At 38.2% G+C, this 21,600-nt stretch overlaps 2 protein-coding genes and 1 pseudogene across 2 annotated transcripts; 1 reads left to right on the top strand and 2 right to left on the bottom strand.

Annotated features, from left to right (window-relative positions):
- Positions 1–7,765: 7,765 nt before the first annotated feature.
- LOC122059039 (mitochondrial carrier protein CoAc2) lies at positions 7,766–11,114 on the top strand. Its single transcript, XM_042621748.1, has 7 exons — positions 7,766–8,068; positions 9,052–9,137; positions 9,437–9,644; positions 9,753–9,870; positions 10,164–10,348; positions 10,434–10,556; positions 10,649–11,114. The coding sequence occupies exons 1-7, from the start codon at positions 7,898–7,900 to the stop codon at positions 10,784–10,786; spliced, it is 1,029 nt and encodes a 342-aa protein (XP_042477682.1). The 5' UTR covers positions 7,766–7,897; the 3' UTR covers positions 10,787–11,114.
- Positions 11,115–13,282: 2,168 nt separating this feature from the next.
- Positions 13,283–17,419, bottom strand: LOC122072169 (annotated as a pseudogene).
- A 2,596-nt stretch (positions 17,420–20,015) lies between these two features.
- LOC122092781 (serine acetyltransferase 5-like) lies at positions 20,016–21,192 on the bottom strand. The gene has a single exon (XM_042663079.1). The coding sequence runs from the start codon at positions 21,053–21,055 to the stop codon at positions 20,156–20,158; it is 900 nt and encodes a 299-aa protein (XP_042519013.1). The 5' UTR covers positions 21,056–21,192; the 3' UTR covers positions 20,016–20,155.
- Positions 21,193–21,600: the final 408 nt, after the last annotated feature.

Genomic DNA, 21,600 nt, shown 5'->3' with positions numbered 1-21,600 from the left:
GCTTGCATTAATTGAAAAAAAAAAAAAAAACTATTACAAAAGTGATTAAAGAAAAGATAAAGGAGAACTAAAACTAAAGAGAGAGCAAGAGAAAAAAACTAGAAGAAGAATGAATTGTCTCCCCTCCTCTTACATGAGTTGTATTTATAGGGAATGGGGAGGTAGGGTAACAAATTTCTCTTTCCTAAAAGAGATAAACTCACAATTGGTTGTGAGATCTTTTGAGACCAAAAGTACTAAGGTGGAGGAGAGAGAAGAGAAATAAATTTTGAGAAATTTCCTATAATTTGTTTGCTTATTCTTTCCTTTTTTTTCCTAATTTATTCACTTTTTTTTCTCCCTCCAATGAACGATTTTCTTCTTGCTTTATGTGATTTGGACAATCTTTTGGTGGGTGATGATGTGAAGGAGAGAGAAGATTTGGACAATCTTTATTTCTCCCCCTCCATGACCTTAGTGCTTTAAGTGAATGAAAAGCAGGAAATCTTCAACAAATTCTCTAAAAAAAAACAACCATGAGATTCGAACTTGAGACCTCTTGGTGAGCAAGGGAATTTTGCACACCATAGCTCACCAACTACGCTAGGTAGTTGTTACCAAAAACGAATCTTTAATCACTTAAGGATATGGTCCATCGATCGTTGTTGGCATTTAGAATATTCCTTGTACATCTGGGACAATTGCAAATGGGCTGATTTTGCATCTCAGTTCAGTTCTAATCCATTATTCTTTTTCTAGCCAGAAAAGAATAATCATCCCTCCTCTTAAATGAGTTGTATTTATAGGGAATGGGGAGATAGGGTAACAAATTTCTCTTTCTTAAAAGAGAGAAACCCACAATTGGTTGTGAGATCTTTTAAGACCAAAAGTGCTAAGGTGGAGGAGAGAAAAGAGAGAAATAAATTTTAAGAAATTTCCTATAATTTGTTTGCTTATTCTTTCCTTTTTTTTTCTAATTTATTTCACTTTTTTTTCTCCCTCCAATGAACGATTTTCTTCTTGCTTTATGTGATTTGGACAATCTTTTGGTGGGTGATGATGTGGAGGAGAGAGAAGATTTGGACAATCTTTATTTCTCCCCCTCCATGACCTTAGTGCTTTAAGTGAATGAAAAGCATGAAATCTTCAACAAATTCTCTAAAAAAAAACAACCATGAGATTCGAACTTGAGACCTCTTGGTGAGCAAGAGAATTTTGCACACCATAGCTCACCAACTACGCTAGGTAGTTGTTACCAAAAACGAATCTTCAATCACTTGCAGCCGCACCTAATCCTCCTCTCTTCTTCTTCTTCTTCTTCTTCTTTTTCTTTCTCTTTTCCTTTCCTGCTGCTGTAACTGGCAGCAGCCGAACCCCCCTCTTTTCTTCTTTTCTTCTTTTCTTCTTCTTCTTCTGCTCTTCTCTTCTTTTTCTCCTGCAGCAGCAGCCGAACCCCCCTCTTTCTTCTTTCTTCTTCCTCTTCTCTTCTCATCTTCCTTCCTCCAAAGTCTGTTGTAGCTTTGTTCTCTCATGATACATCGGATCTTTAGTCAAGTGAATAGCACTCTGGCTATCACAATAGACAACAGTCACCCCATGATCTATGCTGAGTTCTCCCAACAAACCTCTAAGCCAAATAGCTTCTTTAATTGTCTCAATCACTGTCATATACTTTGCTTCAGTAGTAGATAATGTAACTGTAGCCTATAAAGTAGCTTTCCAACTAACTATACTTCTTCCAAGAGTAAATACATAGCCTGTGAGTGAACTCTTCTTGTCAAGATCACCTGCATAATCTCAATCAACATAACCAGATAAATTATCACTATTCCTCTCAAACTCCAAACAAACACTAGAGGTCCCTTTCAAGAACCTAAGTATCCATTTCACTGCTTCCCAATGAGTTTTACCTGGACATGACAAATAACTGCTCACCACACTGACAGCTTGTGAAATGTTAGGACGAGTGCAAACTATAGCATACACAACGGAGCCAACTACACTAGAATATAGAACACGTGACATGTACTCCACCTCTTCATCTGTCTTAGGTGATAGAGCAGTTGAAAGTCTAAAATGAAATGCAAGATAAGTACTTACAGGTTAAGTATCTTTCATAGTAAAACGATTCAATACCTTCTCAGTGTACTTCTGTTGAGATAGCCGCAGCTTCCCTGCTTTTCTATCCCTCTTGATCTCTATACCAAGAATCTTCCTTACTACCTCCAAATCATTCATCTCAAATTCAGAACTTAATTGTTCTTTCAACATGTTGACCTCATTCTTGTCTTTTGCTGCAATCAACATATCATCAACATAAAGCAACAAATATATTAATGACCCATCAGAGAGCTTTCTGAAATAAACACAACAGTCATATTGACACCTAGAGTATCTAAAACTAGTCATAACTGAATCAAACATTTTATACCACTGTCTAGGAAACTATTTCAAACCATATAGGGACTTCTTCAACAAGCATACATGGTCCTCTTTACCTTCAATAACAAACCCTGCAAGTTGATGCATATAAATATGTTCTTCTAGTTCACCATGCAAGAATGCTGTTTTCACATCAAGTTGCTCCAACTCCAAATCATGCATAGCAACTAAAGCAAGTAGGACACGAATAGAACGATGCTTAATAACAGGTGAGAAAATATCATTAAAATCAATTTATTGTACCTGGTTATAGCCCTTTGCAACCAAACGTGCCTTGTACCTAGCATCTTCAACACCTGAGGCAGATTCCTTCTTCTTGAACATCCATTTGCAACCAATAATTTTCTTCCCTATTCTTGGCTTGACAAACTCTCAAGTCTGATTTTTATGAAGAGATTCTATCTTCTCATTCATGGAAATCAACCATTTTGTAGAATCAATTGAAGTAATAGCTTCAAAATACGTTGCAGGCTCACTATTTTCAATTGTATCTGCAACAGACAATGCATAAGCAACAAATTCAGCATGCCCATACTTTTGTGGTTGTCTAATATTCCTCATTGGTCTATAATTAGCAATGTTATACCGCTCTTCTTCTTGATTCTCTTAAGCATCATCTCCTTCAATAAAAGTAAGCAACTGAACTGAAGTAGATTGTGCTTTGTTTGAAAATGAATCATCAATTTCAAACTTCACATTCTCTCTAGATTTTTTTTTACCTTCATCACAATGAACATGAACTTATTTCCTAGGATACAACATAGCAGTTTCATCAAAAGTAATATTTCTGCTACTAAGAAATTTTGGTGACTTTGGATCAAGGCACTACAATCTGTATCCATTCACTCCAGATCCATACCCAAGAAAAATGCATTTCTTGGCCCTAGGTTCCAACTTCCCTTCATTCACATGTGTATAACTAGGACATCCATATACTTTTAAATTAGAGTAGTCTGCAGGCTTACCTGACCAAATTTTTTTCTAGAGTTTTACACTCAATAGCTGTGCAAGGAGATTGATTCACTAACAAGGTTGTTGTGTTAACTACTTCTGCCCAGAACTCCTTGCCCAATCCTGTATTTGATAACATACATCTCGCCTTTTCTAACATGGTTCTATTCATACGCTCTGCCACTCATTCTGCTGGGGTGTTTTAACAACTATATAATATCTTACAATACCTTTATTTTGGCAGAACTCATTAAAGTCACATTCACAAAACTCTAGGTCATTTTCGGTTCTTAACCTTTTAATTTATTTTCCAATCTGCTTCTCAAGTAAATTCTTCTACTGTTTGAAAGTGATAAATACTTTATTTTTGTGCCTCAAGAAATAGACTCAAATCTTCATAGAGAAATCATCAATGAAAGTAAGCAAGTACTTCGCACCAGCCCCCTTTGAAGTAACCCTGGAGGGCCCCCATAGGTCTGAATGAATGCAGTCCAAAGTTCTCTTAGTCTTGTGAATAGCAATACTAAAACTGACTCTTTTCTGCTTCCCAAACACACAATACTCACATAACTCTATTGCTCATGTACTATGACTACATAATAAGCCCTTTTTACTTAATAATGTCATCCCTCTTTCACTTATATGGCCTAACATCATGTGTCATAAATTTGTGACATCTGATTCAGACATAGATGATGAAGCTGCTGCAACAGACCCAGTGCAGCAGACCCAGTGACTGTAGTACCCTACAATACATACAAACTACTAACATTGATTTCTTTTATCAATAAGAAAACACCCTTAGTGATCTTCATGACTCCACCTTCAGCTATACACTTGCACCCATTTGAATTAAGAGTGCCTAAACTGATAAGATTCTTCTTTAAATCAGGGATATGCCCGATATTAGACAAAGTTCTGACAATGCCATCATACATCTTAATATTGATCGTTCACATTCCAATAGTCTAACAAGAAGCATTATTTTCCATTAACACAACTCCGCCTTGAATTGATTCGTATGTAGAGAACCATTTACCATTGAGACACATATGGTAGGAACAACCAGAGTCAATAATCCATTCATCTTGTGATATGATTCTTTCATCAGTCACCAAAAGCATATCATATTCACTCTCATCTTCAGCAATACTAGCTTCTACATAATCATTTATCTTCTGTTGATTTTGGATACCACCACATGCTTTCTGCTTATTTAAAAGCTTATAACATTCAAATTTAAAATGCTCATTTTTCTTACAGTAATTGCAGATCAGATTCTTATGCTTAGATTTTGACATAGCCTTATTTTTGTCACCATTTGAACCCCTTTCATTCGTTCTCCCTCTAGCTACCAAATCAACACCATCAGATTTATTAGTAGATGTCAACTCATTATCAATCTTCTGTTTGCTTTGCAGATTCATTTTGACATCCTCAATAGAGATTGTCTCTCTACCATAAATTATGATATCCCTAAAATGCTTATAAGATGGAAGCAAAGAACAAAACAATAATAGGGTCAAATCTTCATCGTCTATTTTAACATATATCATTTTCAAATCAGTAACAATAGAATTGAACTCAGATATGTGGGATTTAATGGAAGTACTTTCACCTATATGAATGATATACAGTTGTTGCTTCAATCTCAACCTATTTGTGAGAGATTTGATGAGGTAGAGATTCTCTAACTTCACCCATAACTCTGCAGTCGTTTTCTCTAAGAGAACTTCCTGTAAAACATTATTCGAAAGATACAACTGAATAGCTGAAATGACTTTATCATCCAAATCGTTTCAATCATAGGGTTTTATTCAAATCCTACTGCATAGTTGCAGGTTTCTTCGCCTTCCCAAATAGGGTTTTCTTCAAATCCTACTGCATGAGAACAATCATCATTCGAACCTGTCATAAACTAAAACTGATGTTGCCGTCAAACCTATCAATATCATATTTCGTTGAAGTCATGGATCGAAGTAACCCAAAGTTTTGATACCAGTTTGTTAGATCAAACACCAAGAAATATGAAAAATAAAGAAACAATAGATCTGCATGACACAAAGATTTAACGAGGTTCACACACCAAGGTAGTGTGTTATGTCCTCGGGTGAAGAAGATGTTTCACTATGCAGAAGAGAGATTACACCCAAGCAGCGGTGAGAAAACTCTTCCTGAAACCCTAACTTAAAAACTCCCAAAATACAATGACTTTCTCAACAAGCAATAGGACATTATATACTCCAAGTCACGGGTCGACCCATCGGGTCGTGGTCGATCTGATCGAATCATACCATAGCCCCTGCACCCCCATACGAGATCAGTGATGGGCTCCGGACTTGGGCCGTTCGGCCCAACCCCTCTGCTTCCATCACAGATCTCAGGAAACTTCTCATTTGAGTCACCATCAAAATATGTCCGAACAAGTTAATCTTCAAAACGGGTCAAGAATTCAAGAAAAACTTCACAAATTCTCCACAGACAAGTAGTCAAACTTTCATTGAGAAGATTGACAATCAGTATATTGTCGCTCTAAAAAATGATAAACTTGAATATTCAAAATGCTTGCCATAACCAAAGCCTGTCGGATCACGAGAACTTCAGCGGTCAGGGCATAGTTGGCACCGATCCCACAGTTGAAGCCATAGATGAAATTTCCCAAGGAGTCTTTACATACACCTCCAATAGCAGCCATACCGGGATTTCCCCTACTAGCCCCATCAGCATTAAATTTATAAAAACCATCTGCTGGAGGAGTCCATGAAATTAATTGCGAACAGCGCTGTGGTTGCGGGAGAAAACCTGTAGTCAACTCCAGTGCCTTATAGGGTCTGCCGCTGGTATATGAAAGACCCAAGTACTTGTCTAATGCATTTGTTGGCTGCAGTTGGAAGAAACTACTGAATTGTCGTTTGAGATTTGAATCCACATTGGGGCTGAACTGAACACGAGATTTCATGATGTTAATGGATTGTCCAGAAAATCTCATGTGAGAGTGTGCGACAGTGAGACTGAGAGAGACACTTATCCCAACAAAACAAAAAACCATTTTTTTAACACCATCTGACTCATGCATTCAGTTTGTTGTGAATTAAAATTTGTGATAGGGATTTAAAAGATAAATATTACAATTTGTGTCAAAATCCAATCGAGCCCAGCCTAGTTGGACCGACCAAAACTTATCAGTTTGATCCAAATCAAATCAATCCAACCCTTATTGGATTGGTTTTGGATTGAGTTTTTATAGAACAACTGGGAAATGAAACCAAATCTAACCGATTGAAATTGGAAACCGATCAAATGCTATAAAAAGGCGAGATAGAACAAAATCGAATTTGATAGTAAGCCATTTACAAACCTATAGCTAGGGGTGTCAACGGGTTGGTTCAGCCCAATTTTAGTTGAAGTTGAATCAGTTTCATTGTCGGAATGGTGAAATCGAAACCAAACCAATAAGAAAATTTTGGTATCTATTTTGGTGCAGTTTGACTTTGGTTTATTGTATTAGTTTGCAATCGGGTTGATTTTGGTTTTTTGTCCCATTTGAGTTTGATTTTTCATACAAAATTATAGAAAACTTGGTCTTTTAACGAATTTCAGACTATTTTTGGTTTTTTACCAATTTTGTTTTGGTTTTCAATGCGATTTGATTTGTTCTCCAATGCGATTTGATTTGTTATGAGGGTTATAATATCTCAAACCAAAATTGGCCCAATAACATTTTGGTTCAATTTGGTCTGAACTATTTTTAATTTGGTTCAATCGGTTTAAGTTATTCTCTACAGTGAATGCAGTGGTACGATAAGCATCGGATGACCGAGAGCATCTAGACACGTATCCCAAAGTCCTCTTGACCATCCGATGCTCACAACACTACTGCACTCACTGCAAAGGATATTTTCACCCCATACCTATTTCAAAATTGGACCAATCGAATTTGATAGTAACCCAATTATAAACCTATGGCAAAAATTAGGCGAAACCAAATCAAAATTAAAACTTCCTTGACGATCTGGTTTTGGTTGACCTGATGGCCGACCGAACCTTTTGATTATTATGTTTTTTTGGTAAGAATAACTGTCTTTTCCAAAGTGGAATAATTTTTCAATTAGAGATGGTGACCCAGGCGGCAAAAGCTGCCTATTTTGAAATGATGCCTTTTTCCATTTCCTCATTGGTTCAAAATATAGGAACTTTCGTTTGGGACGCGACGAGACGCGATTGTTTTGGTTCAGTCTTCTCTCGGATGGTCCGATTGTCCGAAATCCCTACCAGATTATAGGAAGATCAGTGTCACGCGCCTGTCAATCGCCACGCTCCAGTCTAGCGCGTGGAGATGAATCTCACTCGTCAAGAAATCTGAAATAAACGTTTCAATTCTTTCCTCTTTCGTCCATTCTTCTTTGCAAATCTGTGTCTTTACGGTTCTGGTAATACAATTTCTTGATAAAAGGTTTCTCTCTGTCTCTCTCTCTATATCTGTTTCTCTCTCTTCCATCTCTCTCAATTTCGGGGGAGAATTTTAATGGCGAAGAGAGGAGAGGAATCACAGGAGGGAGAGAGACGGATGTCGTTCTTCGACGAAACCATGGAAGCGATGCCTTTATTCGCAAAGGAGCTCATAGCCGGAGGTGTGGCTGGTGGGATAGCAAAGACAGCCGTGGCTCCTCTCGAGCGTGTCAAGATTTTATTCCAGGTATCTAACTATCTACCATTAATTGGATATTAATATTCTCCTCCAAGGATTTCGGTTTGACCCCACTCAATTTCTTTACATGATTGCTTAAATTTTCGTCTTCCACTTTAATTTCACGGGAAACTTGTTTGAATTTTTTGCAATTTACGGTTTTCTTTAATCTGAAAAAGGGGTTTGAGGGGAGAGATTTCTCGTTGAAAGTAAATTTTGGGATGGATCGGGTTCTTTTGTTTTCCTGTTCACTTCAAGATTTTGATGGGTTCTGGTAGGAAGTATTGATAAGTAGAATATCTGATTCCATTTAATATTCAGATTAATTGTTAAATTTCTGATTTAGAATTAATTAAAGAAGCTGTGGTTGGTTGCTATCTAAACTGAAATGGTTTTTGTTTGCCATAGTAACTGGTGTAGATTGTCGCCACCAATAAATGACTGATTCAATTTATCATTGAAACATTACTTGGCATGAGAACTCAAGAACTGATAAAAGAAAAACCGTTATGATTACAGACCATTTGTGGTAATCGTCTTTCATTCTATTGAAAGAATAATTTATGAGCAATGTAAACATATTCATTGCAGAGCTTTAAAAGAATGTATCTTGGACAGACTCATCTCAAGAATTTTGTCCCTGAAGTCTGTGAGTGAATTTTAGATGCTACTGAAAATAACAATAATTAGCTGATTAGGATGTACTTGGAATGATTGTCTTGTTATCTCTGGGATTGGGACATAAACATTTGGGGCAACATGAGTATGCTGCCTCAGATAATTTGCAATTTTTCTAAAGCTTTTCTTGGGTTTTTGTTGCAATTCTCTGTGAATCAGCTAGTAATGAGTAGAGGGAGAATGTATAAGACTCTTTCGGAAATTTAAATTTGTTCTTGATCCTAAAGAACTATATACAATTCAATTAGATTAATTGAGATAAATAATTCAGCTTCCTTTCTGTGGGTATGTGAGGAACTAATTAAAATTTTCAGACTAGAAGGGCAGAATTTCACAGTGCGGGATTGCTGGGGTCCTTCAAAAAGATTGTGGAGACAGAAGGAATCCTTGGTTTCTACAGGTAACAAGACTCATTTGAGTCCCACATCAGTTTTCATTTATCCGGGTTATTATTTTTCTTATTGTTTTCTCTTTTCTAAATTATTGATGGGAGAGGGTTCTCTGAGCAAGCGGCATAGAGGAGCACACCAATGAGGTGCAGTAGAATGCTTTCACATATAGGAGGGCAGCAGGGTCATTCATGGCTAGAGAGAGAGAGAGAGCTAGCGAACCCTCCCCTGGTGGCTTAGAGAACCTTTTCACTTTATTTATAAATTCTTAAGTTTTTTTGGTGATTTATCTTTTTTTATTTCTTTCTAGAGGAAATGGAGCTAGCGTTGCTAGGATTGTGCCATATGCAGCTCTGCATTATATGGCCTATGAGCAATACAGGCGATGGATTATACTCAGTTATCCTAACATTAAAAGAGGACCTATCCTTGATCTCGTAGCAGGGTCACTTGCGGGAGGAACTGCAGTAATTTGCACTTATCCCCTTGATTTAGTTCGGACAAAGCTGGCTTATCAGGTGAAGTACTTGGAACTAGTAGTTTCATTTCTTTTTCCCTTAGTTTCCTGTCTTTGTAGCTGTAACTTCTCAAACAAAGTGTGGACTGAGATGTGATTAGCAGTGCAGGTTGTTGGACCATCAAGTGTGAACGTTAAAGGAAGTGAAGTAGTTTATAGAGGAATTTACGACTGTTTCTCAAAGATCTATAGAGAAAGTGGAGTAAGGGGTCTCTATCGTGGTGTGGGTATGTCCTTATATAGAAACTGGTCATCTTTCTGAGTTTCTATTCTACTTTTTATTTGTTTTATAGCTTTTTAAATTAAGAATGAGCCACTAGTGATCGAAAAAGTAGACAACTTTTATTAGTTGGATAATATTAAGCCTGCTGGTAAAACTGGGTATGCTGTATCAGCTAACCATGTACAAAATTGCTCGCCCTACCTACTGCCACAAAGGGATGTAGTTCTGTTATTCTTTTGCTGTTATTGTGTACTGTCATGGTATCTCTGCCCAATTAACATTTGACATTTTGTTCAGCTCCATCACTCTATGGAATCTTCCCATATTCTGGTTTGAAGTTCTACTTCTATGAGGAGTTGAAAAGTCATGTCCCTGAGGAACACAATAAAGATATCATGGTCAAACTTTTTTGTGGATCAGTTGCTGGTCTATTGGGTCAAACCTTCACTTACCCTCTTGATGTTGTTAGGCGTCAAATGCAGGTAATGAACTTTAACATTCCAAAAATTTAGATTTTGAAAAGCTATGGAGCTGAAGTGATGATAAAGTAGAAAACTATATTTTCAGGTCCAACGGCTCTCTATGTCTGACAATGCGGAGGTGAAGGGGACAATGGAGACCCTATTTCTGATTGTCAAGAAGCAGGGATGGAAGCAGCTGTTCTCAGGGCTAAGCATCAACTACCTGAAGGTGGAGTAACCAAAAAGCTACGGTTTGCCCCTTCTGGTTCTCTTATTCCACTTGTGTTAATGTGTGTTTGGGTGTTTGTAAACCTGGAGCAGGTTGTACCATCGGTGGCTATCGGGTTTACTGTCTATGATACTATGAAGTTACGGCTGGGAGTTCCGTCACGAGAAAACACTGCTATAGAGGTAGTGACTGAAGGAAGAAATACTCATCCATCAGCCCTTCGCTCCTAACAAGTCTTCACTTCTCAACTTAGCAGTCACTAACATTGCTTTGAACTATTCAGTCTCCACCATTCGACATGTATAGTCCATTATTTGAGTCTGATTCACAGCTCGTGAATAGGTTTGTATTGCTTAACAAATAAATCTGTTGGTGAGGCAAATCCATTGTCACATCGGGCTTGATTCAACCTCATTCGGTTGCTAGGATCATGCCCTGAGCATTCTATGGATCTTGAGCTTCATATAAGAGAATTTTTTTCCCCTTCTTTCATAATCACTGTACATATTCATGGTCTTGAATCATTTAGTAAATCACCTTTGTATATTGACCCTGGTATGATCCATTGTAACATTTTTTGTATGGAGGTAACAAAATTAGGCTACTACTAAATGCGAGTACAACCTTGATCAATCAGAAAAGATATTGGACATGTTGGTTGTTAAGGCTCTTTACTCAAATTCAGATCTCATAGGTGCCCAGTGAATTCAACACTTTGATATAAGCTTAGGTTACCTGGAGAGATGGGGAATTGTTCTGGGTCATGGCAACAAAGGGTAAATAGGAGAAAGAAAGGGAAAAAAAAGCAAACAACATCAAAGCCTTTTCCTAACTAATTGGGGTTGGCTACATGGATGGGGGGGGAATACAACCACAATTGACTCAGTGAACTCACCTACATGGGGTTAGTTACATGGATCCTTGCCCTCCAATCAGTTCTGTTCAACTTCATATTTGGTACGAGGGTTAAACTATGCATGTCTCTCTTTATTACTTTTCCTATGGTCATTTTAGGTATGCCTCTAGCTTTTTTAAATCCCATGATCTGAATTAAATCACTCCTTACTGGTGCATCACAATGCCTCTTTTGAACATAACCATACCCCCTCAAGCGACTTTCTCAAAGCTTATCATGAATTAGGACAACTCCCAAATCAGTCCTAATATGGTAATATAAAAAAATCCAGGTTTTCAATCCCATCATGAAAGATATAATTACTAGTTACATGGAGGCACTCCCCCTCTCACACGTTAGCCAACAATTCAATTTAGAACTTGCTTAGATTAAAGTTTTGGTTATGATCTTCATTTTCATTTGCTGTTTTACAATGTGGTTCTTTTATAGATTTATGTATTACAATCTTATGAAATGAAGCTTTAACCAAAGAAAACAACTCACCAAGAAGAAGCTTTAACACAATTCTCCTCAAGAGGTGCAATTCAATATCTCATTTCACGTACATTTTGTGCATCCATCTTCATAACCAGTAAGACTTACAAGAATTGTCTAACCTCTCATTAGATATACAGTATCAATTCTGACTCTTTCAGGTAACAAATCCCAAAAATTGGAAATGAGGATATATTTCTTTGGTTGTAATTTAAGATTACATTTTTTTACTTTTTCGTTTGAACAAAATTATTGAAAAGAGGAATGTGAACAATCGGAGGCTTCAGAGGAAAAAGCTCATGAAGCCACGGAGTGGAAATAATCCAAACCATTTTACATATCATTGACAGGGCCTTCCTAGCTAGGGAGTCAGCAATGCTATTTAGCTTCCTTGGAACATAAGTAGAAGACCTCAAAGTAGGAAGTCGAAAGCATTTATATCATGACAAACTCTAGAAGCCTCAATTGGTGGCTGCCCATGAGATGATTGGAGATGCCGATTCAGTTCCAGGTTATCAGATTCCACTTGGAGCCCCAGTCATAGCATTCTGAGAATGCGAGGAAGCTTGACTGAATAGGAAGGGCTTCACCAATGATGATGGAATGGAACAACACCGGTTCAGAAATTGCAACCTGTTGAGCAATGTCTCAGACAATAAATCCTAATCCGCCTTGATTCTGGGCCTCCAAGGGCCGAGTCTAAGGGCCTGTAAGCTAGTAAGTTTCCATACGGCATAATAAAGCTCCAGCTTTGAATCCACAGGCAAAGTTTGGGGTCCTCCAAAGTTTGAGGTGAAATCTCAAACCAACAGCACTCATCAAATGAACAGCCAAGTAAAATGTGATCCACAGTTTCAGGTGCCATTCACATCTCGGGCAAGATGGATCAATTGGGAGCTGTCGAATTTGAAGTGCGTCTCTGGTTGCTACTGCAAGCTCTCCAAAGGATCAGATTTTTGCCATAGTTTTGCAGTCCAATATCCCTTTCCACATAACATCAAGAATTATATTCCAACTATTACTTAGTATAGTTAAAACCATGCAAAGAAATATAATAATAATGGAAACAGATCACAGTCATCCTTGGACAGAAATTTGTTTTCTGATTATAACTTCAAACTTCTAAGCAATAGGCAATCTTTGTAAACACTCAACCTAAATTAGTTTAAATCAAGACAAGAGGGAAGGTAAATCATGCATTCTTAAGTACTTTAAGATTAAACATTCAATTCACCTTTTCAATTACAAATGAAGTGAAATCTCATTACAAGCACCAGTCCATCATTCATTAGCAGCAATCTGTGTTTTTCTTCTTAACTCCAAAGCATTGCAACCCACTTTATACAATAAAAATTGCTGATAGGAAGAAAACTGTTTCATATGGATGAACCAAAAATTTAAACAGAAGAACTACTTGACCAGTAATCCCCGCAGGAGCATTTGCCATCCTTGAAATGATGAAATCGTTTGTTATCCCTAACAATAAGCTCTCTTCTAACAATCTTAGACATGATCTTGGTTGCATTGTGACAGTCACCACAGATACGAAGGTTCTTGATAATCCTAAGGGGAGTCCTAGCTGGAGTACTGATAAGACCATAAGCTATAGCCAAACGCTCATTGTGATAGAGTAAAGCCTGTTCTTTGTCCTCTTGATCAATGTCATGAAGCACATACCTTGTATCTGTTGTTGTATGGTTGTCCTTGTTGGCAACCCGACCACATGGCGGTGATGATGTGGCCAGTTTCTGGGTGACTTGGCCGAAAATGATGACATGGCAGTGTTCAATGTCATCGATGAGATAACATAGCCACATTGTGTACATGGAGTGGTTTGATTCATCTATGGTAGGTGGTGCGGGTTTCTGAGTCAAAACTAGTAAAATTGGCCTATTTATGCTCGGGGGTATTTTTCACAGTGAAAATGACATTTTTGGAAGGCCATTTCTTTATGAAAAAGATATATTGTAATTTATCTAGTCTAGTGCATTTGATTTCGTCGCGTTCCGATACCGTATAAAGAAGTTACAGTATTTATAGCAGTCAGGGGCAATTTCAGGATTGAAGATAAATTTTTTTAAAAAAGTATTCTCCATGTAATGATACGAAAAAAATCAGATCTTTCCAACGGTTTTGATTTCATCGCATTCCAATTTCGTATGAGGAAGATGCGTCATTAGAAAGTTCTAGGGGCATTTTGATCTTTTTACATTATTGAGTCAGATGATTAGGTCTTCTGAAAAATTGTAGAGCGTCTAGTCGCGATTCCAACGCACTTTGTTTCATCTCAATCGGATATCGTATGAAAAAGTTACATGTGTTTCCGTGAAGCTGGTTCGAAAATCTAAACCAAAAAATCAACTTACTGATCTCGGTGTTTGGTGGATTTTCCATATTTAATTTTCAAATTTCAAGGGATTTTATGTAATTTCAAGATTTTGAAGATCTGAGTTTCTAGTGGTCTTTAAGCACTGAAATATATGAAGACAGGGGCTTAATTGTAATAAAGAGGAGTATAGAGTTGTAGAATGAAGGGCTCAGAGGAAGCCACGTATGCCTTATTCTCATCCAAAGGCTGCTGAGCTTGGGCGCTAAAGTGACACGCCAAATTCGATCACGAGATCACCCATAGGTTGAGTGCATAAGCCTTGATGCTCTGGCGTTACACCTTATCAAGGTATGCTGTGGTGTTTCACATAGAAGGTATTATAAAGATTCTGATCTTAAGGATCTCACGAGATCTGATTAAAGCCAATTTTGAAGGATTCGGATCCCATGGTTGATAAGCGTTTCACTTTTGTGAGTGGGAGACAAGCTCCCTTAAAATCCGAAAAAAGGAGCCAATCAAAAATTGACAACAAAAAGTGACAGCTGACGCTAACACCAGCATGACATCATCAGTTGACTCCTTTATTCAAAGCTTGTGATTGAGATTTATTATTCGTTATTTGAATCTGATGGTCTAGATTAAGAGATTCCTTTTGATGAGATATACGGTCGGATTTGCGCCTTTGTTGTGCCCGGCGCCGGCTGAGCCTACACTACTCATCCAAAGATTCCATTTTGAGTGTTGTGGTTGGCTTAACTTCAAATGGCCATAACTTTCTAACCCTAACTCCAAATGACTCCATCCAAGTTGCTACTTCTTCGTTTTTTAAAACTCTAACAATGACAACAAGAAAAATGAGTTTTAAGTGAAGGAAGGCTATAGTTTTGGCAAGAGAAGCTTCCCCCTCTTTGTTGGTCCTTGAATGAACATGAATACTTGATGATAATTGTTCTTAGGCCATTAAATGAAGTAAAAGAGGTAGTTGAGGTGTGTTAATAATACTTTAACTCAAAGCTAAAGAGGAAGAGAAGAAAGTAAGGATGTGTTTGCTTGTTGTTGCTTTGAAGAGTAAGAAGCCAATGAGAGAGAAAGTGTGAGCACTAAACTTGTCAATACAAGTTTTCAGTCATCCCAGGCAATCGGATGTGAGATTCTATAACCTTTGATTTACATTATATGCATATATGTATGTTAAGATTAGTTGTGGATGAACTGCAAGTATGCTAACTAGTTGTGGATATATATGCTAAGCATGGCTTAATTGTAGGGCATTGATAATAAGCCACAATTTATTGTATTATTTATTGAGTGCTTAACGGGTGCTAAGCACTGGGAGTGGGTGCTACACATTGTACCGGGACTGTGAGCGCTATTTCAACTTCGGCTTGAAAAAATGTGTGGGTGTTCCCGACTGCAAGTGCAGTCAAAAGTAGTGTATTGAGTAGGTACGAAACCTTTACAAATACTACTCTGGGGATGTAGGCAAATTACCTAACCTCGTAAAAATCGTGTGTTGTGGGTGTGCTTTTTGTTTGCATTATATATGTATATTGAAGTGCGTGGAATGTCGAATGGGTGTGTACACTTGAAAGTGCCAACGAGAGGCTGAGTGTACAATGTACAAATAGGGACAAGTGTATCAAAATTTGCCATGTCAGATATCAGATAGGCTTTGGGGATCGAAATTAGACTCACTAATTCACCCCCTCTTAGTGATTGCTAGGTTATAATAGTATCAGGGACATAACCAGCTTCTTTTATCTACCCACCCAAACCCTTCAATTTCCCATATGCCTCAGCCTTATACGGATTGGTACTACGGTACTGATCCACCTTGTTCTTCCCGTCAAGCATATTGATTGATGTGCGTTTCTTTGGTGGTGGTGTTGGTATCTTGTTTTCAAAAGCCTTGGAGGGGTCAAGAGAAACCAACTCCTCCTCAGCACGGTCTTCAATATCAATATCACCATGAATTCGAGCACAATTCATCAATGCCTCCCAAACTGCAGCCATGGGTTCCATGGGCAATTTCTCAATGAACTCTTCAGCTTCAGTAACATGCCCGGATTTTCCAAGAACGTTAATAAGGCCTAAGTAATGCTCCATCTCTGGGGATATTCCATACTCACTCTTCATCACTTCAAAGTGCATAAAGCCTTCTTCTACAGCTTCTGCACTAGCAGAAGCTTCCAAAACAGCAAGGAAGGTCTCTCCATCAGGCCTCAATCCCCAATCCCAACTTCCTCATCTGTTGAAACAACTGCAGCCCATCATCTCCTTGTCCATTCATCGCATATCCATTTATCACCAAATGCCATGAATCCATATTTCTTGCAGGAGTATGATCAAACACTCTGCGAGCATCTACCATACTTCCACATTTGCAATACATTTCCATCACTTTATTACACAACTGAACATCACCTTAAACTGAGACTGCAACAAGAAATCGTGGACTTTTTTTCTAGCAACTTTGAGTTCCCACACGAGTTCAATAGCGCAAATAGGGTATGAGGATCAGCACGAACACCTTGACGCATGAACTTAATGGCCTCTTTGATCTTACCCTCCCGACAGAGACTCATCAAATCAACGTTGGCGGGAGGTGATGCATTAGGGGCTGCATTATCAACGACCTGTCTCGGGTACTGATCTTAAGGGTTCCATTGATTAGGGTTTCCATGCTGAGGGTAATTCTGACCTTGTGGGTTCTGCGGATTCGGATTGTTAATTCTGGCCTTGTTGTGGGTTCCATTGGTTAGGGTTGCCACATTGAACGAAGTTTTGACCTTGATTGGGTGGTCCTCCATGCTAAAAGTTGTTCTGATCCAGAGAATTCCATTGATTAGGGTGTCCACGTTGGAAGACCCCAAAATCAAATGGATGGGGTCTCTGATACTGATATTTATCAGGGACGGTTGAAGTGCTGAGTGATTTCAAGGAGATATCTCTAGTTGCAGAAGATACGATTTTGAATCTCAGGGTTTGGTTGTGGCTGAAGATGAACTGAGAAGAGTATCTTACTTTGAAGAGCGCAGCGAACATGGAGCTCCCTGCTCTGTGTAAAATCATGAGACACGCCATTTTCGACTAGAACCCGAGCTTCGAGTGAAGCCTTGCTAGAAGGATTGACTGGTTTGGGAAATGGAATTTGAGAGACTAGGGGTTTATCTAGGGTTCTTCCCTGGAGTTTTCGACATCAATCAGGGAGGGAAAAGGGATAAAAGTGGATAACTGAGGTTATTTAGGTCATTTAAAGCTTTGAGGAAACTCAATGAGGGTTGATGAACAGGAATATCAAACGCACTCTGTTAATTGTCCAAACTAACCTTCCTGGTTAAGCATGGTGAAGGGTTTGGTTCCAACCGACTCCGGTCATAATGATTCCTTGTGGTTCTGGTTCTAATCAGCTCCAAACTGGTCTTCATAACAAAGCCTTGTTGGTTTAACTCATAACAAAGATTTATGAGTGATGAGGTTTGGGAATACGTCTCATAATATTGTCTGGTTTAAATGTCTTGATCTGAGGTTTGGAGGTGATTTTCTCTTTACTTATCTATGTGAAATTATTTTCCTTTGAGATAATTTTTAAAAAATTTAAGCATTGTTCAAACTCTTTCTTGTTTGTCTATTGAGTGTTTAAGAAAAAGGGCTTCTTTCTTCCTCTTCTTAAAAATTTAGTTTGTCTCATGAATTTATAATCCATCTTCTATTTCAATTTTGAACTGAGTCTTGGATGCTTAACTTAACATTCTATTTAGCTAATATTTCCCTTTATTCTCACCAAAAAAAAACTTATGGTAGCAAAAGCTAGATGTTGAGCACTCTATAGAGGATAGATTTCACCCATAGTATCTCAAATGTCCAGTTTCAAAATGTACCAAATTTCAAATTTTTAGCAAAAATCTGTTTTCTTTAATTTTACTTTAAAAAAATTATGAATTTTAAAACATTAATATTTTTTTTACATATTTGGTTTTTTATTTTTTTTATTTTTATATTAATTTAAAGAGAGGATTCCCCACTTGCTAGTGTAGGGAGAAATCTACATGCCATACCATTGGTGTTTTGAAAAAGGTATCATCCACGTGACTTCCATATATTCAAAATAAGAGAGAAAAAAAAAAACCCATGGAGAGAGAAATTGACACTAAAATTATGGGGAAGTTTTTTCCATTACTTTTATATCTTAAGTTGAATACAAATACTACTAGTAGGATTTTTTTTTTTTTTCCTAATGAATAACAAGTACAAGAAAAAACAATCAATTTTAATATAAAATCGTTTATACATAAAATAAGTGAAATTCCGAAAAAAAAAAAAGGGAAAAAGTGCCAATTTTTTTTTCACAAGAATTTAAGATTAAGATCTATTCAAAAATTTCTACGAAAATAAATTTTTATCACCTTAAGGTTCAAAAGTTTTTAGTTTATATTCGAAAATTTTTTACTCATGTTTTCGCATGTCCTCCTCTTTCCATTTTTATCGGCCTGGCCTAGAAAAGGCCTTGGAAATTCAAGTGTTTTACCTAGCTCAATGGCCCAGTGTAACTTAAGTAAGAATATCGTATTTTATTTTTTATTTTGTATATGTTCAATATCCAACTTAGCCACAAAAGGGTTTTTTAATTGTTTATTATTATTTTTTTTTTTTGGGGTGGGGGAGTTTCGAGTTCCAACTTCTAACACTATCATAATTGAAACGAGGGTTGGCCTATTGAACTCAAGCCCACCTAAAGCTAGGTCGGAAATTTCAAGGTAGGCTAGGTTAGGTTTGGATTTCAAAGCCCATGGTCACAGTGTTGGAGTGGCAGGTCTGTGCTCTAATCCACCCAATAAGCCAATTCATTAGGGACCCAGCAGCTGACTTTTGTATATTTCCAAAAAGAGTAAATGATGTTTGTCGATGAGTGTAATCATTGGACAAGTGGGGAGGCAAAATGACAATCCCTCTCCCTATGGAATACAATAATGACCCCCTGCGTGCTCTCCCGTTCGTTCATGCGCAAGGAACTATACTCCCCCAAAACACTTTCCCCTTCCAAATCATATAGTTGGCGAGCCCAGAAAGAAAGAGAGAGAGAGAGAGAGAGAGACAGAGAGAGAAAATGTGTTTCTGCAATCAAGATGAAGAGAGGGACCTGAGTATATTTGCGTCCACATAACACAAAAGTCTGAAACTCAAGGCACCTGAGTAGATCCAATCAAAGGAAGTGAGAGGAAATAAAATCTCAAGAGCAAAAATTTCAAACATGTTTGCCCAAATGCGTTAGAGAGAGTAAACAAAAGAAGTACGTAATCCAAGGCACCTGAGTTGCCACAATCTCTTCCGTAATCTATATTGTTCCAAATTTTTAGGTAGTTAAAGTCAATACTTATCCATAAATTCTTGTCTTCTTTTGGATTAAATTAAAAGAATCCCCAATGAATGGGTAAGCTCGATCAATCACAGATCGAAACAGAGGATGCAAATCAAAAGGATCCCATAAACAAATCTGATCAGTTACAATTTCTTCATTTAATAGACTTCAAGTTTCAAAAGTCAAATTTTTGTTTAAATTAAGTCATCAAAATAGTAACCTCAAGGCTGAAGCTGAGCTAATCTGATTGTTCAAATACTGTTCTTGATCGGATGAAGAATATAGCCATATGATACGAAGATGCCAAGATTCGATTGAAGCTACAGTTTTTTTAGTCTAGAAACAGAGTTTTCCTATCTAGGTATCCATGAATTCAGATGATGAAGATGAACATATGGAAATTTAATTCATAGCTTATACATGCCACACATCTCGACATTATCTTAACTACACTGCATTAGATGAAACAGAAGAAGAAGAAGAAAAACTAATTATCAAATTTGCTTAACACATGATTTAGATTAAATAATATAATCAGACCATTCTGAGATGAAGGAAGTATGATCCATGGATTCTCCAGGAACATCTTCAAGCTTGGAAGGTTTCTCTTTCCCTCCCACAAGCTTCGCCGGATTCCCAACCGCAGTAGTCCTCGGTGGCACATCGATCAGAACAACCGCACCGGCTCCAATCTTTGCTCCCTCACCGATCTTCACATTACCCAAAATCGTCGCTCCAGCTCCAATCAAAACCCCATCACCAATCTTCGGATGCCGATCCCCTCCAACCTTGCCAGTCCCACCTAGGGTGACATGATGCAAAATCGAGACATTATTCCCAATCACTGCAGTCTCCCCAATCACAACCCCAGTTGCATGATCAAGCAGAATCCCCTTCCCTATCTTAGCTGCCGGGTGAATGTCGACGGCGAAAACATCGGCGATACGAGAATGAAGGGCAAGGGCTAGGGGACGACGGGATTGATTCCAGAGCTTGTGGGCAATACGATGAGCTTGGCAGGCGAGGTAGCCCTTGTAATTAAGGAGACAGTGAGAGAAGGAAACGCAAGCAGGGTCACGGACACGAGCGGCGCGGAGGTCGGCAACAGAGGCAGCACGGAGGGCGGGGTCGGTGGAGAAGGTGTTGAGGAAGAGGTCGTAGAGGAGAGTAGAGAGGAGGGTAGAAGAGGAGAGCTTGTTACCTAAGTGGAAGGAAAGGGATCGTTCGAGGGAAGAGTGAGAGAGGATAGTGGAGTAGAGGTAACTGGCTAGTGCTGGTTCTGACTCGGCGTCCCTGCGTGCCTCTGCTTTGATTTGTGTCCATACCCAGACTTCATCTTCGCTTGCATCGATAAACGACAGCGGTGCTGGTGAGGGTGATGTCGCCGGAGAGTAGTAGTTATTAAATTCTCCGCCGGGCATTGTCGTTGTCGCCGTCGGCGTGGGCTAGGACTCTGCTGCTTAAGTAATTCTACTCCTACAAGTACTTTGAGAGAGGGAGAGTCTAGATAGAGTCTAGAGATAGAAGAGAAGGAAGGGAAGGGAAGGTCATAGAAGTAGTATAGAGTCAGCATCATCGGATCACCCTTTGGCCTTTTGGCTATTTTCTCAGATGATTAGGACACTTGGCTTCGGGGATTCAAAACCCGGATCCGGATTATCATTGAAATGATCCTCCTGCTCCCTGTGATCTCTCCGGTGGATACTCAAGTGTACCCTCTCATTGGAGGGTGTAAGATGATCGTTAGCGTTCTTCATCCTTATAAAGTTACTCTTTTCACCTCGAATTTTGAAGCTTGACATTTGTTGCAACTAAAATAGATCTTTCACGGCACCATGTTCTTCGATAATGTCGATGGTCGATAAAAATTTCACTTGCTCCAGTTTTAGAAGTTAGAATAAATTCTCAGGCTGTGTTTAATATTCTCTTAATTTCAGAAATGATGTTTCGTGTTAAAAATAAAAAA

The sequence above is a fragment of the Macadamia integrifolia genome, chromosome 2, assembly GCF_013358625.1.
Source record: "Macadamia integrifolia cultivar HAES 741 chromosome 2, SCU_Mint_v3, whole genome shotgun sequence".
NCBI classification, from domain to species: Eukaryota; Viridiplantae; Streptophyta; class Magnoliopsida; order Proteales; family Proteaceae; genus Macadamia; species Macadamia integrifolia.
The sequence above is the reverse complement of the archived record's forward strand: the minus strand, read 5'-3'. Positions and strand labels throughout refer to the sequence as shown.

Coding starts and splice junctions, on each gene's coding strand:
- LOC122059039 (XM_042621748.1), top strand. CDS start 7,898: ATGGCGAAGAGAGGAGAGGAATCACAGGAGGGAGAGAGACGGATGTCG. Junction 8,069..9,051: donor GTGTCAAGATTTTATTCCAG/GTATCTAACTAT, acceptor TAAAATTTTCAG/ACTAGAAGGGCAGAATTTCA. Junction 10,557..10,648: donor TAAGCATCAACTACCTGAAG/GTGGAGTAACCA, acceptor AACCTGGAGCAG/GTTGTACCATCGGTGGCTAT.
- LOC122092781 (XM_042663079.1), bottom strand. CDS start 21,055: ATGCCCGGCGGAGAATTTAATAACTACTACTCTCCGGCGACATCACCC.